Consider the following 21,136-nt stretch of genomic DNA (forward strand, 5'->3'; position numbering starts at 1 on the left):
CCGTTCCACGGTTCAGGAGGTACGTTAATCGACAACGAATCAAGTAAAGTTAACCCTTGAAGTCAGCAGTTCCCGTTTTCTCGCTTAATCTGCTAGCAGGTTGACAGATGAATTCAGATTTTTATTTGAGTTGCTCTAGGGCTGACACAGAGCAAACATTTATTACGTTTAAAACGTACATAACGCTTTAACATAAAGTTTCAGTGTGGTGTACTTGGAAGCAATCTCCGAAACGAACTCCTTAGCCGTAGTCTCTTCCCATAACTTTTCAACAATTAAGTTACGAATACGCTCTGAAAGATTTAGTAGCCTTCTAAATTGTTTCACTTGCTAAATTACACTTTTTTTCTTTCTACGTGCACATTCGTAGTTCCTGATTTCCTCATACATTTCGTGACAAAAATCACAATCAACACACGTCCCTACACTTAACATTAGCTGACGCAGTAATACTGCCTGTCGCCAATAGATGGCAGAGCAACACAGTTTTGCTTACGAAATCGCATTTAACAATACATCAATGTGTTATCATGAGTGCAGGATTAAAATATAATGTCCAGTTACACGTTTTTTAAATCATCAGTCTTTTAATTGTTTTGATGCAGCCCTGATTCACTAGCATACAACGCTGTTCTTCAGATGTACGTTCTCAAACATTTCTTCCTCAGATTAATGCCTGTGTTTGAAACTGACAGACTTATCTCGGCAAGGAATGCCCTTTCTGCCAGTGCTAGTCTGCTTTTTATAACCTCCCTGCTTTTCCGTCATACGCTATTTAGCTTCCAAGGTAGCAGAATTCCTTAACTTCCTCTACATTGTAATCACCAATTTTTACGTTAAGTTTCTCGCTACTCTCATTTTTGTTACTTCTCATTATTTTCGCCTTTCTTCGGTTTACTCTCACACTATGTTCTCACTGGATTTTTTTCCATTCAACAAGTCCTATAATTCTTCTTCACCTTTACTGAGGATAGGAATGTCATCACTGAATTTTATCACTGATATCCTTTCATGCTGAGTTTTTATCCCACTCTCGAACTTTCCTATTATTTCTTTCATTGCTTCTTCGCTGTATAGATTGAGCAGTAGGGCCGAAATATTGCGTCCGCGTCTTACACGCTTCTTAATCCGAGCACTTTACTCTTGCTTTCTGAGTCTTAGTGTTACCTCTTGACCGTTGTACATACTCGTAATGAATATTATCTGTCTTTCCCAATGCTTACTCCTATTTTTCTTAGGATTTCAAACATCTTGCACCATCTTACATTGCTGAATGCTTTTTCCCGGTCGACAAATCCTATGAATGTGTCCTGGTGTATCTTTAGTCCTGCTTGCATTACCAAGTGCAACGTCAGGACTGCTACTCTGGTGCCTTTATCTTTCCTAAATCCAAAACGATGGTCATCTAGCACATCCTCAACTTTTTCCTCCATCCTTCTGAATATTATTTTTGTCAGCAATTTCGATGTACGAGCTCATACTCTGATTGTGATATGGTTGTCGCACTTATCAGCTCTTGACTTCTTTGGAATTGTGCACGTAAGTTTCTCCATAAGTCTGGCGGTATGTTGGCAGTATCATAGATTCTTCAGACCAACTTAAATAGTTTGCGCTTTCCTCAATAAACTCAGAGATTTCGATTGGATCTTATACGAGGTGCAACAATAAAGTAATGAGACTGATTTTCTTTGCAAGATGTGGCAATCCTGCAGGCTTGTGTAGATACAATATCTTTGACCTTGGTCTACAAGCTGCTTCTAGTCCAAACAGCACATCGATGCAACTGGTCAGTCGTGAGTTGTGCTGTAATAGGTTAACATGTGTTGTGTCTCTCATGACAGAAATGGAAACGCATAATATTGTGCAATGGTATGCCATTTCTTTTTGCATTAAATTGGATGAAAACGCGACGACAACTTACGGTAAGCCTTTGGAGAGGAGGTTATGTCAAGAGCCCAAGTTTTTCGTTGGCATAAAATGTTTAGTGAAGGCAGAACAAATGTTGAAGATGAAGACCGCAGTGGACGACCATCAACCTCTCGGACGGATGTCAACTTGAAGATGAAGACCGCTGTGGACGACCATCAACCTCTCGGACGGATGTCAACTTGGACAACTTGTTCATAAAGAGTGGGTGCCTCCTGGACCAACAGTTCCAATATTACTACAAAGACATTTTGGAAAGACTTCGTAAGAGAGTTCTTCATGTCTGTGACAACATTGCTGAAATTGGATTCTACATTACGATAATGCGCCTTCCCATACTGCTCGGTCATTACAGCAATTTTTAACCTCAAAATAAATTTCAGTACTACCACAGCCACGTTATTCACCAGATATCGCTCCGTGCGACGTTTTTCTATTTCCAAGAGTCAAAACGGTGGCCAAGGGACACCATTTTCAATCAACACAAGATGTCCAAAAAGTTGTGACGAGGGTCTTGGAGGATATTAAAGAAGATGAGTTTCAGAAATGTTACCATCAATGGCAGTATCGCTGTAAAAAGTGTGTGCAATCAGAAGGGAACTACTTTGAAGGAGACAACACTAAACTTGACTAAAACGGTAAGCAACATTTTTTTTCACATCAGTCTCATTACTTTATTGTCGCACCTCGTACATCCCTTCTGCCTTATTTAATCTCAAGTCTCCGAGTGCTCTTTTAAATTCTACTCTAATACTCTATCCCCTATCTCATTTCTATCACCGAGCGAGGTGGCGCAGTGGCTAGCACACTGGACTCGCATTCGGGAGGACGACGGTTCAATCCCGCGTCCGGCCATCCTGATTTAGGTTTTCTATGATTTCCCTAAATCGCTCCAGGCAAATGCCGGGATGGTTCCTTTGAAAGGGCACGGCCAGCTTCCTTCCCTAATCCGTTGAGACCGATGACCTCGCTGTCTGGTCTCCTCCCCCAAACAATCCAATCCAATCCAATAATTTCTATCGACCTCAATTTCTTCTATCACATGAGCAGAGAATTCCTCGTCCTCATAGACGCCTTCAATACAAAAAAATGGTTCAAATGGCTCTGAGCACTAAGGGACTCAACTTCTGGGGTCATTAGTCCCCTAGAACTGAGAACTAGTTAAACCTAACGAACCTAAGGACATCACATACATTCATGCCCGAGGCAGGATTCGAACCTGCGACCGTAGCGGTCTCGCGGTTCCAGACTGCAGCGTCTAGAACCGCATGGCCACTTCGGCCGGCCCTTCAATACAATTTCCAACTCTGCACTCCCTGCTCGTCAGTTACGATTGCACTCTGAATGTTGTCGCTCTTCCTTTTAATCTCACAGAAAATTGAACTGACTTTGTGCAAAATCAGTCCTTGTGGCAGTAATTTGTTTTCGATTTCTTCACATTTCGCCTTCAGCCATTACGTCCTGGCTTCTCTGCACTTTCTGTTTATATCATTCTCAAGTGATTTATATTGTTGTATTTCTCTTTCCCTAAATATTTTTGTACTTTCTCCTTTAGTCGACCAATCAAAGTATTTCTTTTGATCTCTGTGGTTTCTTCATTGTTACCTTCCCAATGACTATGTTTTCCTCTCCAACATCTGTGATTGCTCTTTTTACAATCGCTCACTCCTTTTCAACAGTAGTGCCTGCCGTGGTATTCCTTATTGCAGTATCCTGATCTCTAATATATTTGAACAGCATCTTATCATTCCTCATTATTTCGATATCCCATGTCCTTTCACAATGATAGCTCCATAAGACTCTCATGCACAGCAGTCTACTCTTCATCACTACCAGCTTATGAGTCTATATCTGCTACTGCATAGGTCTTACAATCCAATATCGGATTTCGGAAACTGTTTGACCATGATGTAATTAAGATGAAATCTTCCCTGTCTACAGGCGTTTTCCAAGTATAGCCCCTCATGTAGTGATTCCTGAAGAATGTATTTGCTCTTGTTAGCTTAAATTTATTGATAACTCAATTAGTCTTTCTCCTCCCTTGTTCCTACTCCCGAGGACAAATTCTCCTGTAAAGCTTTCTTTGCTACTTCTCTTACAACTGCTTTCCAATCCCCCGTGATTATTGTCCTGAATTACCTTCTCAATAGCCTGAAATAAATTCTCTATCTCTTCTGCTTGTAACGTCGGCATGTATACATGGACTATTCTTATCAGCGTCAGTTGGCTGTCGATTCTGATGAGAACAATCCTATCACTGAACTGTTCAAAGTAACTCACTCAGTACTCTACCTTTCCCTTCATAGCGAATCGTTCTCAAGTTTTAAGATTTTCAGTTGCTGTTGATATTACCCCATGCTCTATTACCCCATGCTCGTCGAAATAGGTACATATGTCTTCTTTTCATTTCACTTCACTGACTCCAGCTACATCTAGAATGAGCCTTAGGTATTCCAACTTCACCTTTAGACGCTTCGATATGTAGAAAATTTTCCTTTCCTTTGTTAGTTCATCTTTTTGTCATGGTCACATCCATTTTGGTAGTGCTCATCCAGAGATCCGAATGGAGGACCAATACGAAACCTTTAGCCTTAGATATATCTTCATGACACTTTCAATTACAGGTCAATTGATGGATACACCTTATTTGTATTTAAGGCATTCATCCCACAGCCTTCCGCATCTTCATCCCGTCGGTGATTGCTGATTCATCCGCCTTTCAGAGGCAATTTTCCATCCCAAGGGTAAAAAAGTGCTCTGAACCTCTGCCCCGTCCTCGTCCCTCTTGGAAAGACTGTCGGCAAAAAGAGGATGACTTCTATTAGATATCAAATTTATAAAAGACAAAGCAGTACCTCAGATACTTTCTTCACTTTTCGAGTCCATAGAGCAATAATTCTTAATTTTGCGATGTTCCACAACATAAGTCTAAGCTGTAGCTCAGCCTCGTCTAGATTTCAGCAGGAGGGAAAATTTTCTGGAGTCTAGATTTTTCCAGAATCGCCTTCGTCATTGTATTCCCATTTCACTGTAGTGTCCTATAGTTGTCAGCCTACTGATTGTTCCCTAATTTCCGTATTGTAAATGGTCTTCACTTAGCACTTTTTTTCCTTTTGTATCAAATTTTTTATGTTCTGGGGTAGATTACATCCAAAGTTGTATATGTGTGGCCTCCAGGGGTGTGATTCTGTTGATGAAGCTGTTCCTCGATGTGAGACGTGGAGGGGTGGTGGGATGTTTGGGTATCGTAATGCCTTTGGTGAGACGTTTGCTTCTTCCTGTCATATTCTCCTCTGTCAATTCTGGAGGAGCGGTACCAGTAGGAAGGTTGACTGATTGCTGAGGTATGGTATGTCTGAAACAGACTGTCATAGTTCTAAGAGTTTCATTCAGTGTGTCACTGAAGAACTATGAGCGTGCTTGCCACAGACTGCTGGTGCGCATTCACTGGCACTGTTGGTATAAGATGTGGACTGGCTCCTAAGTAGTAGCGCAGATGTCAAGAAGGCTTTAATGAACGGTCCTCTGAGTCTCCCGTAGTGGTTTACACCAACTAAATAAACTTCTTAAATCATATTAGCACAACTGGGATGCGACGTCTGCTCTTCTCTTTAAGCCGCTTCCGGGGTTCATGGGAGTGCACGGCCCGTGGATTGAGGGTGTAGACCAGGTGACAGCTCTATTTTGGAACTGACATTAACGATTTTTTTCGCTAAAACAACAAACACATCACAAAGCTGACTTATGACCTTTGTTGTATACTCTTAAATTGAAGTAAGTATTTTATTAAGTAATAAGTTTGCGCACAAAGGACACTACACGAGTGAGAAGGCGGTTGGTGGTAGCTCTGAACGCCACAATTTTCAACCTAGCACAAAATTTTTAAAAACTGCTTTGAAACTGTTGATACCTTATAACCAGGTACTTAGGTGTTTCTTTAAAAAAAATGGTTTTTAACCAAGTGGCAGCACTCTGAAATAAAAGTCAGTTTACTAATTTCCAAGATTCTGGAAGGCATTACGTCAGCAACTGTGGTTTAGGGGAACCATCCAAGTTGCAATATTAATTTTATTTATTACTTGATGACTATCTTCAAGCCCAAGCTCATTGTCAAATCATCCACTAAGCCATGCAGTAACATGTATTATAACAACCACATGTCTACTCATTCCAGTTAACCACGTCTTGTCAATTAATGCAGGACTGAAATTCATTCACCTAACTATGCCATGCACTAGTTAACAAAATGTGTTTACGTGCAATTAATAGGCATTGGCTGTCGTAATGGATGTTACTGCATAGCTTAGTCGATGAGCTTATTCTCGAAATTAGTCGTCAAGTAGTAAGGAAAATTAATATTGCAACTTGGATCATTCTCCGCAATTTATTGCATGATTTGATGAAAGTCAATGTTTTCGACATTAAAGTAGTTATAAGAACGTGCACAAAAAATCGAAATTAAAATATATCGCAAAAATCCTACGTACTACAGTATAGAAAACACCGACTCACAGGTTACAAAAAGTTATAATGCAAGTGAATGTATATTTAATGAGGTACAACTCTAACTAACTTGAAAAGGTTCTTTCGAAAAAACAAACGTTTAAATTTCAACGTGTATTTTTTAATGTTGAAACTAAACAACCGTTTAATCAGCAGTGGCAGCACCGTTCACTTAGCCTCATTCTCGCCGATGTCGGAAGACTCATTTTGACTAAATTATGTCGATTAAATGGCTTCCGCTTACCTATGGAAGTGTTTTTTGCACGACTGGGATTGCTTTTATAACCTGTTCTATTCGTGTAAATACGTCTCTTTGTCATTTTCTAGCACTCACGTTTTACTTCGTACAAAAGAACAAGCGAAATGACAGACGTGAGACAGGCACGTGTTTTCAGATTGTTCACACAAGCAGAGCCAAAAATAAAAAACCACCATAACAACACACACACACACAGCACAAAAAAATTATATTACACCAAAACACACCCACCCACCCACACACACACACACACACACACACACACACACATACACAAACGCACACACAAATGCATACACTGAAACGTCCCCTTAGAAAAATTATACATGACTGTGCTTAAACTGACACACAATATTTTTGGCGCAATGCAATCTTTCAGTAATCCCTACAAAAGAATGGCCCTGACTAACATTAACCTACGCGTTTCACAAATCACTTACCTCTCAAAAATCTTCGTTACTCGAACTGCTGCAATACAGCGAGCGCCACTACTGTCAGCTAAAAAAAAGATTCAAACTACTGAAGGCACTAACTACTGATAGACGTAGTTAGCAAATGAAAGATTTTGACAGAGAACAAACAATGTATTTACCTCAATAGTGTTCAAAAATGATAATATATATACAGCAGTTCATGACATCCATTCTTACAAATGTACTGTCTCTGATGGACACACGTCCAGATCATCCGCTCTCAAAACTCCGCCATTTCTCTCCCCACATCCACCACTGCTGGCGGCTCACCTCCAACTGCGCAACGCTACGTGCTGTTAACAGCCAACTGCCCAACACTACAATAGCGACTATTGCAACAACGCCGACCAGCCTCAGACTGCACACAGCACAGTCAGCGATTTTCATACAGAGCACTACGTGGCGTTACCTAAACAGCCTACTTACAACACAAACAGATCACAGATACTTCAATAATTACACTCGAAAGTTTTGGCAATAACATTCGATCCTTGGCAAAAACATTTGACAGTCGGCAACAGAAACCAAAACATTCCATTGAAACAAGCATTCAGTTCATAGTGCTGTGGAATGTGGGAAAAAACGCAAATTGGCATTCATAAGAAGAAGAACAACACCAAAAATGCAACAGGAGCGTAATATGTAAGAAATTGTCCACGCAACCCGTAAGTACACTTAAAAACATTACTGCTTAATAGGAAACACCAACCACCAGAACTGTTTATAAATTATAGGCACAGTGACAAAAACGTAAATTAAATAGCTAACATATGTACATATTCCAGGCCACTGATGATGCCTTGCAGAAAATAAAGGCGAAACGCGTATGGCACTAAAATTGTGTTTTATTCAGTTGCTGTCAGACGGTCCATAAATAAAAATTATCAATAAATGAATCGTGTTACGAAGAGAAATCTCGTTGAAAATACTATTTTACTTGATACTAATGTCATCTGTGATACTAGCCGACGGTTCTAGGCGCTCAGTCAGGAACCGCGCGACTGCTACGGTCGCAGGTTCGAATCCTGCCTCGGGCATGGATGTGTGTGATGTCCTTAGGTTAGTTAGGTTTAAGTAGTTCTAAGTTCTAGGGGACTTATGACCACAGATGTTGAGTCCCATAGTGCTCAGAGCCATTTGAACCTTTTTTTTTTTTTTTTTTTTTTTTTTTTTTTTTTTTTTTTTTTTTTTTTTTTTTGATACTAGCCGAAACTAACAGGACCCCTCTTCCGTCGTTAACTATTATAGTATTACATCGGTTACGTTCGAGCTCTAGCGTGCACCAGACACCCATGCAGAAAACCGCGGTTTTAACATATTTTTAGCATTTACGACGCATTTGGTATGAATTAATCTTAAATATAGACTCTCTAACGAACATTTGGTATGAATTAATCTTAAATATAGACTCTCTAACGAACATTTTAAGCCAATAAAAATTTCTGCCCCGGTCTACACCCTTCACGACGAGGTTCGGTGCTCTGGCCACCCTGGATGTAGTTTTTAGGCGGTTTCCTGCATCCGGCTAGGTGAATACCGCGCTGATACGACTGCTTCAGTTACACTGTTCGCAAACACTACGGTAAACGTTCTCATGCTTTAACCTTGCTAACACCAGGCACATACAGTTGGGTTATACAAATTCCGGCCCGAAGGGGTAAAGGATGACAACAGGAAGGACACTCAGCCACACTCTATCACTCACATTGCCAAATATACATTAACACGCCGACCCAGTCGAGATACGGGGTAAAGGCGAGGGAAGAAAAGACTTCTGATGGCTTGATGGTTGTCAGTCTGACCTCGGGGGAGAGATGTTTCATTGCATTTATTCCTAAAGTTTGTTTGATAGGTTTTGCACGCGCGTTCGACGCGTCACCAGTCATCGTAATGTTGAGCAGAGAACTTGTTACAGGGAGACGACGTGATCGTGACTGTAGAGAACGGCGACCTGAGGGGCGTGGTGGCCACGTCACTGAACGGCGCTCTCTACAACCAGTTCCTGGGCATACCGTTCGCCACGCCGCCTGTGGGAGATCTCCGATTCCGCGTGAGTACTAGATGTGGAAGTTCTGAATACATAGGCAACTCTGTATAAACGACGGGCGTTCAATCAGCAACGCAACACATTTTCATCTGAAAGCAGATTGGTTTTATTCAGGATCCCAATCAACATATTATTCCCCACTCTTCTGGATACAAATCCCTATTATCCATCACAATTTTCGTTCGTTGCGACTGCCCTACCCCACCTTACAGGGGGGGAGAACCTGTATGCCTGCATGGTACCACTCCACTAGTAGAAGTCAAAGACCTCCCAGCATCATTAACTTCCCCATAATCCAAGTACTCCTCTCTGCGGAGTACGTCCTTCATTGGTCCAAACAGATGCAAGTCGAAAGGTGCGAGATCCGGACTGAAGGGTAGAAGAAGAACATCAGTTCAATGAAGTTTCGTGAGCTGCTCTCGGGTGCGCAGAATTGTATGAGATATTGCGTTGTCATGAAAAGGAGAAGTTCGTTTGCATTTTTGTGGCGACGGACACGCTGAAAGCCGTTTCTTCGCTGCAAGAGTCACAACTGTGTGCACTGACCACACCGACTCAAAGGAAGGCCTCGGTGTTTGTTCGTGACGTCACGTCAGCTAGGCACGGCGAACGCCAGGTCTGTTCCAGGCATACTCATGATGGTGGTGTCTCCCTACCTGACACAGGAAAATGTGAAACTACTGGCGGTAGTTGACCAACCCACATTGTTCTGAGAGATTTCTGCTATCAATTAACTGTGCAATTCATTACACTTCTTAACAAATAGTGTACTCATGAACTTAAGTTTCCACCTGTTTTAAGGATTGACATACAAAAACAACTTCATGGCCTAGCAGCAACAGAATTCGTGCTTCTTTACCTTATTTGTAAATCTGAGGAAGTTACGTTTGTACTGGGTTGCTTTTACAAGAAACTGTGAACATATTGGTGCTCTTCTTTAGGTATCTTGGTTGATTATGGGGTGAGGAGCACTGAATGTTAATGAAATATCTTGCGATTGTACACGTTGGGGGAGGGGGTGGGGGACAGAAGAAGAGGCAAAAGAGAGATACTTGTTTTATCAAATAAAATTTTTTAATCTTATAAAGTTTCTCCTTTCAGTTGCAAGAGGCTAATATTTATCTTTTCTAATGTGCATGTTTAAAAAAGTTTAAGCTCAGCAGTATTTTCGATGTATGAAGCTATTTTGTTTCCTGTTTAGAATTGCTGTCGTTGAAAACGGCTGTAATCTAATGACTGGCAACAGTTGGACATTTACACATGTAAATTAGTTCACATTTCCAGTGACGATGTCAATCGAAAATAAATAAAAGAAACGAGGTCATTGTAAGGGGGTTGGAGTAAGTTTCGATAACAAAATGGATCAAGTAAATACAATTACTTGAATGTAAAATTTCCGAAGCTTGCAATGGGGCAAAGCGTCTTCTCATATTGATCTACGTTTGTTTCGACAGGATTCAGTAATACAAAACTATGATCTTCATTTGTATCTTTACGATAGTAAGAAAAATCTTTCATCTAAATAAAACTGCAGAATCCAAAACAATACCAAACATTTTGTCCAAAAATAAGAGATTTTTTAGTGATAAGCACGCCCAGGCGTTTCTGCCTGCAACAGACCTGGCGTTCGCCGTGCCTAGCTGACATGACGTCACCAACAAGCGCCGAGGCCTTCCTTTGAGGCAGTGTTGGCACTGGCCGGCACGCGGGACATATCTGACTGGTTTTCGCGACCTTCTTGCAGCGATGAGAGACTCCTCGCCCACTGTTCACTCCCAGATCAACGTAAACATGCAGCGAGCGCCTATGAATATCTGCAGTGCTGTGATTTTCCGCCGAAAGGAACTCAGTAACAGCATTCTGTTTGCAACACATTTCCGTTACAGACGCCATTTCGAAGGCTAGCTATAGCACCGCCACCTGTCGGAACTACATGAAACTATAGGAACTGAAGCGGGAATATTCCACGACATTCCACAACAAATTCTGAATTTTTACAACCGAAACTGGTCGAGAAAAAAATATGTTTCATCGCTTATTGAACGCCCCATGTAATCTTACTTGTTTTCTCGTTTTCGGAGCAGACCAGTTCTCATGGATTTTAGACACAGTGTCAGCACGTTGATCATTTTATTTAACTGATTATACAACCTGCTACAGTTTATGTGAGCTACATGAAGGCTCGTACCGTTTTACGATGACCCTTATCTAGGGTCGACAAACAACAACAAAGGACTACAGGGAAGAACAGAGCTATGTGTTAGTATTATTTTAAATTACCTTATAATCTAACACCATTAGTGCAAAATCAGTACCTTTCTCCTTACCACCAACCATTTCAGTAAACTGAGGTTCTAACTGTATACACAGAATTGGTGAAGTTTAAGTGGCTTATAATCTAATACCATTAGTGCAAAATAAGTACCTATCTCCTTACTACCAGCCATTTCAGTAAACTGAGGTTCTAACTGTATACACAGAATTGGTAAAGTACAAGTGGCTTATGTACAGACAGGAGTACCTCAGGGATGTAACTTGTCACCAGTGTAGTTCATCCTGTATATTGAGAAAGCATTTCAGAAATGTATAGAATGTATAATATAATGAGTATATATACTTCACCTATGTTTTAGGGGTTCTGAGTAGTTATATCCGTGGGTAGCTCAGCGTGCAACCCTTTGTAATAAAACCTGAGTAAAGGATTCAACGATCAGCTTGAACGTATGTCATATGACGTCCTCTCAGACCTAACTCAACAAACAATACCGAACAAAATGAAAAGAAAGAAACAGGGATAGCGTCTTTGATTAATAATCGGGTTCAAAACCCGGGGGGGGGGGGGGGGGGGGGGGGAAGGAGCTGACATAGGTTCAAGGGTTCAAGACACTCTCTTGTCCTTGGGGTGGGAAACTGTCCCTACAGGTGAAATAATCAGTAATGATCAACGGTGTTAGGGTGCAGGAGGCCATGGAAAAAATTGCAATAAAGACACATAACGTGTACCCAGAGAACATGTGGCCTGTAATTGAAAAAGTGTCAAGATGATACCTCCATTGGCAAAAGACTCCGGAATAGTCCCCCATTAGGATTTCCGGGAGAGGATTGCCAAGGGGAAGGTGATCATGAGAAAAATATGGAATAAACAACGAAAGGATAACGTCCTACGAGTCGGGCGTGGAATGCCAGAGGCTTGAACATGGTAGGGAAGCTAGAAAATCTGAAAACGGAAATGCAGAGGCTCAATCTAAATATAGTAGGGGTCCGTGAAGTGAAATGGAAAGAAGACAGGGATTTCCGGTCTGATGAGTACAGGGTAGTATCAACGGCAGCAGAAAATGGTATAACGGGATTAGGATCCGTTGTGAATAGAAAGGTGGGACAGAGTGTATTACTGTGAACTGCTCAGCGATAGGGTTGTTCTTATCAGAAACGACAGCAAACCAACACCGAGAACAATATTTCAGGGCATAAATGCCTACGCCTAAATCTAAAGATGAAGAGATAGAGAAATTATACGAGGATACTGAGAGGATAATACTGTTGTGGACTGGCAAGACAGCCAATCCACAACGACGGGTAGCCGAAAGGCACGCGTTTAAGCTCACGCAGGCTGGCGTGAGGTCTGGAACAGTTAAAAGGATTTGAGTCTAGCAAATAAAGTACGTAGCTGCTGGAATACTTAACTTTAATCCATAATTGGTGAACATCGGTCTGACGGTACATGCATCACAAGATAAATAGCAAATGATAATGGCGCCTTGCTAGGTCGTAGCAAATGACGTAGCTGAAGGCTATGCTAACTATCGTCTCGGCAAATGAGAGCGTAATTGGTCAGTGAACCATCGCTAGCAAAGTCGGCTGTACAACTGGGGCGAGTGCTAGGAAGACTCTCTAGACCTGCCTGTGGCGGCGCTCGGTCTGCAATCACTGATAGTGGCGACACGCGGGTCCGACGTATACTACCGGACCGCGGCCGATTTAAAGGCTACCACCTAGCAAGTGTGGTGTCTGGCGGTGACACCACAAATACAATACGTAAAGGGAGATGAAAATCTAATAGTCATGGGGAATTGGAATGCAGTTGTAGGGGAAGGAGTAGAAGGAACGGATACAAGAGAATATGGGCTTGGAACAAGGAACGGTAGAGGAGAAAGACTAATTAGGTTCTGTAATAAATTTCAACTATTCATAGCGAATACACTATTCAAGAACAACAAAACGAGGAGATATACTGGGTAAGGCCGTGTAATACGCGAAGGTTTTGTTAGATAAATAACATTATGGTCAGGCAGAGGTTCCGAAATCAGATATTGGTTTGTAAAGCGTACCCAGGAACAGATACAGACTCAGATTACAATATAGTAGTGATGAAGACTGGACTGAAGATTAAGAGATTAGTCAAGAAGAATCAGTACACAAAGACGTAGGAATTGGAAGCACTAAGGAATAACGAGATACGTTTAAGTTCCCTAATGTTATTGTTACAGCAATAACTAACAGTTCAGTAGGCACAATAGTTGAGAAGAAATGAACATCTCTAAAAAGGGCAATCACAGAAGTTGCAACGAAAAACGTAGGTACAACGGAGGTAACTGCGAAGAGACCATGGGTAACAGAAGAAATACTTCAGTTGATCGATAAAAGAAGGAAGTACAAAAACGTTCAGGGAAATTTTGGAATACAGAAATACAAACGCTGAGGAATGAAATAAATAGGAAGAGCAGGGAAGCTAAGACGAAATGGCTGCATGAAAAACGTGAAGAAATCGAAAAAGAAAGTCGGAAGGATTGACTCGGCATATAGGAAAGTCAAAACAACCTTCGGTGAAATTAAAAGCAAGGTTGGTAACATTAAGAGTGCAACGGGAATTCCACTGTTAAATGCAGAGGAGAGAGCGGATAGATAGAAAGAGTACATTGAAGGCCACTATGAGGGGAAATCTTGTCTGATGTGTTAGAAGAAGAAACAGGAGTCGATTTAGAAGAGATAGGGGATCCAGTATTAGAATCAGAATTCAAAAGACTTTTGGAGAACTTAAGATCAAGTCAGGCAGAAGGGATGGATAACATTCCATCAGAATTTCTAAAATCATTGGGGGAAGTGACAGCAAAACTACCATCCACGTTGGTGTGTAGAATGTATGAGTCTGGCGACATATCATCTGACTTTCGGAAAAATATCATCCACATAATCATGAAGACTGTAAGGGCTGACAAGTGCGAGAATTATCACACAATCACCTTAACATCTCACGCATCCTAGTTGCTTATAAGAATAATATAAAAAAGAATGGAAAAGAAAATTGTGTTAGATGACGATCAGTTTGGCTTTTGGAAAAATAAAGGCACCAGAAAGACAATTCTGACGTTGCGGTTCATTATGGAAGCAAAACTAAAGTGAAGTCAAGATTCACTGAAAGTATTTGTCGACCTAGAAAAAGAGTAAAATGGTGCAAGATGTTCGAAATTCAGAGAAAAATCGGAGTAAGCTACCAGGAGAGACGGGTAATATGCAATATGAACAAGAGCTGAGAGGGAATAATAGGACTGAACGACCAAGAACGAAGCGCTCGGATAAAAGAGGGTGTACGACAAGGATGTAGTCTTTCGCCCCTGCTGTACATCGAAGAAGCAATTATGGAAATAAAAGAAAGGTTGAGTAGTGGAATTGAAATTAAGGGTGAAAGGATATTAATGATACGATTCGCTGATGACATTGCTATCCTGAGTGAAAGTGAAGAGGAATTGAGGATCTCCTGAATGGAATGAACAGTCTGATGAGTACAGAATATGGAATGAGAGTAAATCGAGGAAAGACGAAAGTAATGGGAAGTAGCAGAAATGAGAACAGCGAGAAACTTAACATCAGGATGATGGTCACGAAGCAGATGATTATAAGATTATAGGGAATTCTGCTACCTCGGCAGCAAAATAACCAATGACCCACAAAGCAAGAAGGACGTCAAAAGCAGACAAGGACGTGCAAAAAGGGTATTCCTGGCCAAGAGAAGTCTACTAGTATCAAACATAGGCCTTAATTTGAGGAAGAAATTTCTGAGAATCTGCGTCTGGAGCACAGCATTGTATGGAGTGAAACATGGACTGTGGGGAAAAGCGGAACAGAAGTGGATCGAACCGTCTAAGATGTGGTGCTACAGATGAGTGTTGAAAATTAGGTGGACTGATAAGGTGAGGAATGAGGAGGTTCTGCACAAATTCGGAAAACACTGATAAGGAGAAGGGACAGAATGATAGGACATGTATTAAGACATCGGGGAATGACATCCGTGGAACTAGAGGAAGCTGTAGCGGGCAAAAACTGTAGAGAAAGACAGAGATTGGAACACATCCAGCAAATAATTAAGGACTTAGGTTGCAAGTGCTATTCTGAGATGAAGAGGTTGGCAGAAGAGAGAAGGAAAAAAATTACATGAAATTATGCTTTAAGCCCTGATTATATTACAGTTATCACAAAATAAGTAAAACAGCATTACAATGGAAAGAATTTATATAAACACCCTGCAAAAAGAACATAATTTTCAACATATTACCATACATGTCAACATAGCTCTTTGTCTTTGTTATGGCCCTAATTCAGCGAGGAAGAGAGTTCGCAAGTTGCTTCAACTATCTCACTGACATTCATTGTTAATCAGACCCTCTTGAGCCAACAAATAGCGAGAAGGTCGGTTACTACGTTCTACCCCCTGTTCCAAGTAGCTCTCTACATTTCTGTGGGATTTATGCCGTCGTCACACGGGACGAGGCAGCTAACGCTGACGTGCGCGCAGACGGATACCCGTCACGGGACCCAGGGCGCCGTCGGCAAAGGCCAGGAGCTGATTAACTCTTAGCGCACTCAAGCCGGACATGTCGGACTTACGTGGCTCGCAAACGATATAATTTGTTGACGCAAATGGATGCGCATGGAATTCATACGTTAGCCCTTCTAAAAGGCACATTTGTAAATAATAGGTTTCAGATATCAGTCGTCCTTTTGAAATTTTACTGGAAGATCTAGATTTCAGCTAGAAACTAGCCATTTTCAATGCATTATCGTTTTTGATCAATGTGAATATTAGTATTCAATGAACTGTGGATGAAGGCCGACCAACAGGCATTACATGCATTGATCAAAAATGATAGTGCATTGAGAATGGCTAGTTTCTAGCTGAAATCTAGATCTGCCAATAAGATTTCAAAAGGACGACTGATAGCTGAAATCTATTATTTACAAGTCAATATAACAGTCGCTGCGTGCAACAGCCTCCTGAATGGAAGGTCACCTGATAAAATGCACATTTCCTTTTTTGACGATATGCTAATCATGTTGTTATGTCTGTGGCGTACAGAAGTAAAAACTTCGATAAACGCGGACGTGTAATAAGACAAAAGGAAAGATACACGTCTACTCCAGGAGGGACATCAGCTTACAAATGTTCACCTAATGGGACGAACTCCCTCATGATAGAGAGCGCACTTATAACATCAAATACTACAGAAATTATCTCTACAGATTTCGTGGGAAACTCCATAAGATTTTAGAAAATGCGAAGGTAGAAAAAAAATTGGATGTATCAGGACGCGAACCATCTTCCATTCCAACCTCGTAATGCCTCAACCAGCTATGCTTTACTTTTTTCTTTATAAGTAAAAAGAAAACTGCCATCTTAGTATGGCGAGCAAAATCTGTTCTTCACGTAAATGAATGTAAATAGAAATCGTCTATTTTAAAATGTCTTCTTGTGCAACTAAAATTGGCTCCTTCCCAAATAAAGGAAAAGATACGAATAATATTGATATTAACTTAAGGATTCTTTTGTACCTTGTACTGAAACTTTTTTTTCCTATCTCAGCGTACTGCCTGTATCAAATTTCTTCTTCTTGAATGTTTGAGTTTGCAGTTTTTTCCACATCCTATCTTAATTTGAGTAGTATGTCAGTTTCCAGATGTTGGTGTTCTGAGTGTGGTGTCTCCTTGTTCTGAGAACGACAAGCTGCGATTTTTTCATGTGCTTGTGATATGTTATTTAGTACTAGGTACTGACTCAAAAGAAATTGATTCGCTTCTGCATCATAATTTTCAACATGTCACCATATGTGTCAACATAATCGCTTTTTCCACTTATCTTTGCATGTTCATATTCCATACAAGCACAGTACTCTTCAAGTATTGGTGATATAAGCAGCGGTGTAATCCAACCGGCGGCATTGTGGTTCCTGCAGGGTTATCTTTTTTTCTGGCCTTGTTAACTGATGTGGACGTTGTGCGGATCCTGTGCCGTGATCAGCATGTGAATTAAGGTGTCCACGTGACAGCATGTGGCGCATACTGGTGTTGGTTCAGGTGGATGACGTGGAACATCTCATTGGTGATAACTTTGTCGTTACTGATTAGATACCATGTAGATCGGACGCGTGGTGGTAATACACAATTATGGTTACTTCTCCAGATGGTGTTCCATTTGGCTTGCTGCTATTTTTGAATGTGACTGTTTTCTCTGTCATCTGCTGTGAGAAAGGTATAAATTCTCGTGTTGGTCTAAGGTGGACGGATGTTGTCAACTTTTGTGTATAGATAACTAAACTCATTGTAGTAGAGTCTAATACGGCGAAAGGTTATTGATAACATAATTTCGTTTATTGGTAGCATTATACTGCATGGCCTCCATTATGACGTTAAGTTATTAATTAAGCTCGGTGTGTCATTGGTGATAGTTTTACGCATGCGGATGTTCAGTAATGTCCGACATTTATGTCTGGTACTACTGAGACCACGTACTCCTCGTGATGTTGGTAACATCAGCGTTCCATAGCTGTAGATAGTCTAATTGTGTGCACTCTTTACAGGAGATCCAAGTCCCTGTCAGGATAAATTCATGTTGTGGCTGTGATCTAGTGCAACATGTCTGTCCTGTTTTTTGTCGCCACCACATCTGGTACCGCGCACCAGTAAACTCCGTGCTGTGTTCTCGTTGCACGTCAATCGAGATGGGTAGCATCACCAATGCCTCCTCCTATATGGAGCATCGTCGGCTTTCTCTTGTTTAGCTGCGCACCGACGAAGGTGTTAAAGACGTTTAAGTTCCCCACTACCGTTAGATTTGCTATGGATTTAACTGCAAAGCAAACGTAGTCAGCATAAGCAAAGGAAGGCACTTTCTCCGTTCCGATGTTGATTGCAAGTGATCACTGGTTGACGCGTAGAACGCCATTGCTAGGGGACAACCTTGCCTATTAGATATCGTAAATACACACACAAAAAACAATTTCGCATCACCTTGGTTCCGAGAATTCCGTAACCTGGTTCAAAATGGCTCTGAGCACTATGGGACTCAACTGCTGTGGTCATAAGTCCCCTAGAACTTAGAACTACTTAAACCTAACTAACCTAAGGACAGCACACAACACCCAGCCATCACGAGGCAGAGAAAATCCCTGACCCCGCCGGGAAGCGGACCCCGGGAACCCGGGCGTGTCCGTAACCTGTATAGAAAATTGGAACAGAGAGCAAATTGGAATAGAGATGAACATAAACATCATTTCCGCCGTTTTTATTGCTCATGAAAACCACACATTGCGTGTTGTACAGCCATACAGCGAGGCCTTCAGGGGTGATGGTCCAGATTGCTGTACAAACCGGTACCTCTAATACCGAGTAGCACGTCCTCATGCATTGATGCATGCCTGTATTAGTTGTGGCATACTATCAACAAGCTCATCAAGGCACTATTGGTCCGGATTGTCCCACTCCTCAGCGGCAATCCCTCAGATCCCTCAGAGTGGTTGATGGGTCACGTCGTCCATGAACAGCCCTTTTCAATCTATCCCAGGCATGTTCGCTAGGGCTCATGTCTGTATGACATGCTGGCTACTCAAGTCGAGCGATGTCGTTATCCTGAAGCAAGTAATTCACAAGATGCCCACGATGGGGGAGCGAATTGTAGTCCATGCAGACGAATGCCTCGCCATTATGCTGCTGGTATGGTTGCTCTTTCGGTCGGAGGTTGGCATTCATGTATCGTACAGCCCGTTACAGCGTCTTCCATGACTAACAGCGGTGTACATTGGCCCCACATAATGCCACCGCAAAACAGCAGGGATCATCCACCTTGCTGCACTCGCTGGACAGTGTGTCTAAGGCATTCAGCCTGACGGGGTTGCCTCCAAACACGTCTCCGACGATTGTCTGATTGAAGGCATATGCTACACTCATCAGTGAAGAGAGAGTGATGCCAGTCTTGAGCACACCATTCGGCATGTTGTTGGGCCCATCTGTAACGCGCCGTGTGGTGTCGTGGTTGCTAAGATGGACCTCGTCATGGACGTCGGGAATGAAGTTGCGCATCATGCAGCCTATTGTGCACCTTTTGAGTCGTAACACGACGTCCTGTGCCTGCACGAAAAGCATTATTCAACACGGTGGCGTCACTGTCAGTGTTCCTCCGAGCCATAATCCTTTGGTAGCGGTCATCCACTGCAGCAGTAGTTCTTGAGTGGCCTGAGCGAGGCATGCCATCGACAGTTCCTGTCTCTCTGTATCTCCTCCATGTCCGAACAACATCGCTTTGGTTCACTACGAGACGCCGGGACACTTGTCTTGTTGAGAGACCTTCCTCGCTCAAAGTAACAATGCGGACGCGATCGAACCGCGGTATTGACCGTTTAGGCATGGTTGAACTACAGACAACACGAGCCGTATACGTCCTTCCTGGTGGAATGACTGGAACTGATCGGCTGTCGGGCCAGGCACTGCTCATGTATGGTGGTTTACGTCTTTGTGCGGGTTAAGTGACATCTCTGAACAGTCAAAGGGACTGTGTCTGTGTACAATACCCACAGTCAACGTCTATCTTCAGGAGTTCTGGGAACCGGGATGATGCAAAACTTTGTTTGATGTGTGTGTTGTTTTGTCAGCCAGGTGGCCAATAATCAAGATATTTGATGTATTGAAACGAATTGCTGCAGTAGTTTGACGAAACGTTAGCCGAAACTGAGAGCTGCTCGGAAAGTAAGGACCGATCGGTCGCGAAATGGAAACCGTAGTGATAATCAAAAATGTCTTATTTGCAACAGTTTGCTATACCTTCCATCTACTTCTTTACATAGGCGCCCCTCCGAATTAGACATTTATCGTAGTATTGTACCAACTTTCCAACGCCCTATCATAAAAAACAGCTGCCTGTGGTTTCTCTACGCTGGTCTGCAGTTCGTGGTCTGCACCAAAACGTCTTCATAGCCAGCGGTTCACGTGAGCAGAGAGCCAAGTCCGGAATGCATGGTGGTTGATCAAACACGTTCCACCTAAAACTCTGCAGGGGTGTCCTCATTGCCGCTGTAGTGTGCGGCCAAGAATTTTCATGAAGAAAGAAATGCTTCAGAGTTACGTTATGTGGGGTTGCATGAAATCAGGAGAAATCTCTCGGCAGGACCCATACTTAGTGCGAGACTCTGTTGGTCTAGGCATCTTTACGTGTTCACTGTGTGCTCAGAACTAAAAAGAGATTCATGAAACGATCGACAGGCTTGCTAGAGACACTGCTCAACACATCTGTGCAAAGCATCATCGGATTTTCACTGTCATTTCCATTTCGAGACCGATTGGAGCTTACTTCCCGAACAGCCCTCGTAAGCATTGATGAATTCTCTTGGCACAACTACTTGAAGATACTAACCTATCTACACTCATACTCATAAATTAAGGATAATTGCAGAATGTGGTGTCACACAAGGTGGCACTACACAAAACCGGCGCTAATGCATAGGCACATAGGGAACACGCACGACACAGATCTGTAAGTCCGTGGTATTGGTGATAAGTTGAGAAAACAGTCCCGAAACACATGTGCTACAAAACGCCACTGTTTCTTGCTCATGTGCCCCGACTTCAATATAGGATACGATCACCATGCACACGTACACAGGCCAC

The 21,136-nt window shown here is 42.1% G+C and overlaps 1 protein-coding gene across 1 annotated transcript in view; it reads left to right on the top strand.

Annotated features, from left to right (window-relative positions):
* LOC126412957 (juvenile hormone esterase-like) overlaps positions 1-21,136 on the top strand; it is a 112,297-nt gene that overhangs the window by 62,832 nt on the left and 28,329 nt on the right. Inside the window, exon 4 of the mRNA XM_050082849.1 lies at positions 9,077-9,211. Within this exon, the coding sequence (XP_049938806.1) occupies positions 9,077-9,211 (135 nt within the window). The remainder of the gene's footprint in view (positions 1-9,076; positions 9,212-21,136) is intronic.

The sequence above is a fragment of the Schistocerca serialis genome, chromosome 7 (genome assembly GCF_023864345.2).
Source record: "Schistocerca serialis cubense isolate TAMUIC-IGC-003099 chromosome 7, iqSchSeri2.2, whole genome shotgun sequence".
Classification (NCBI taxonomy): Eukaryota; Metazoa; Arthropoda; class Insecta; order Orthoptera; family Acrididae; genus Schistocerca; species Schistocerca serialis.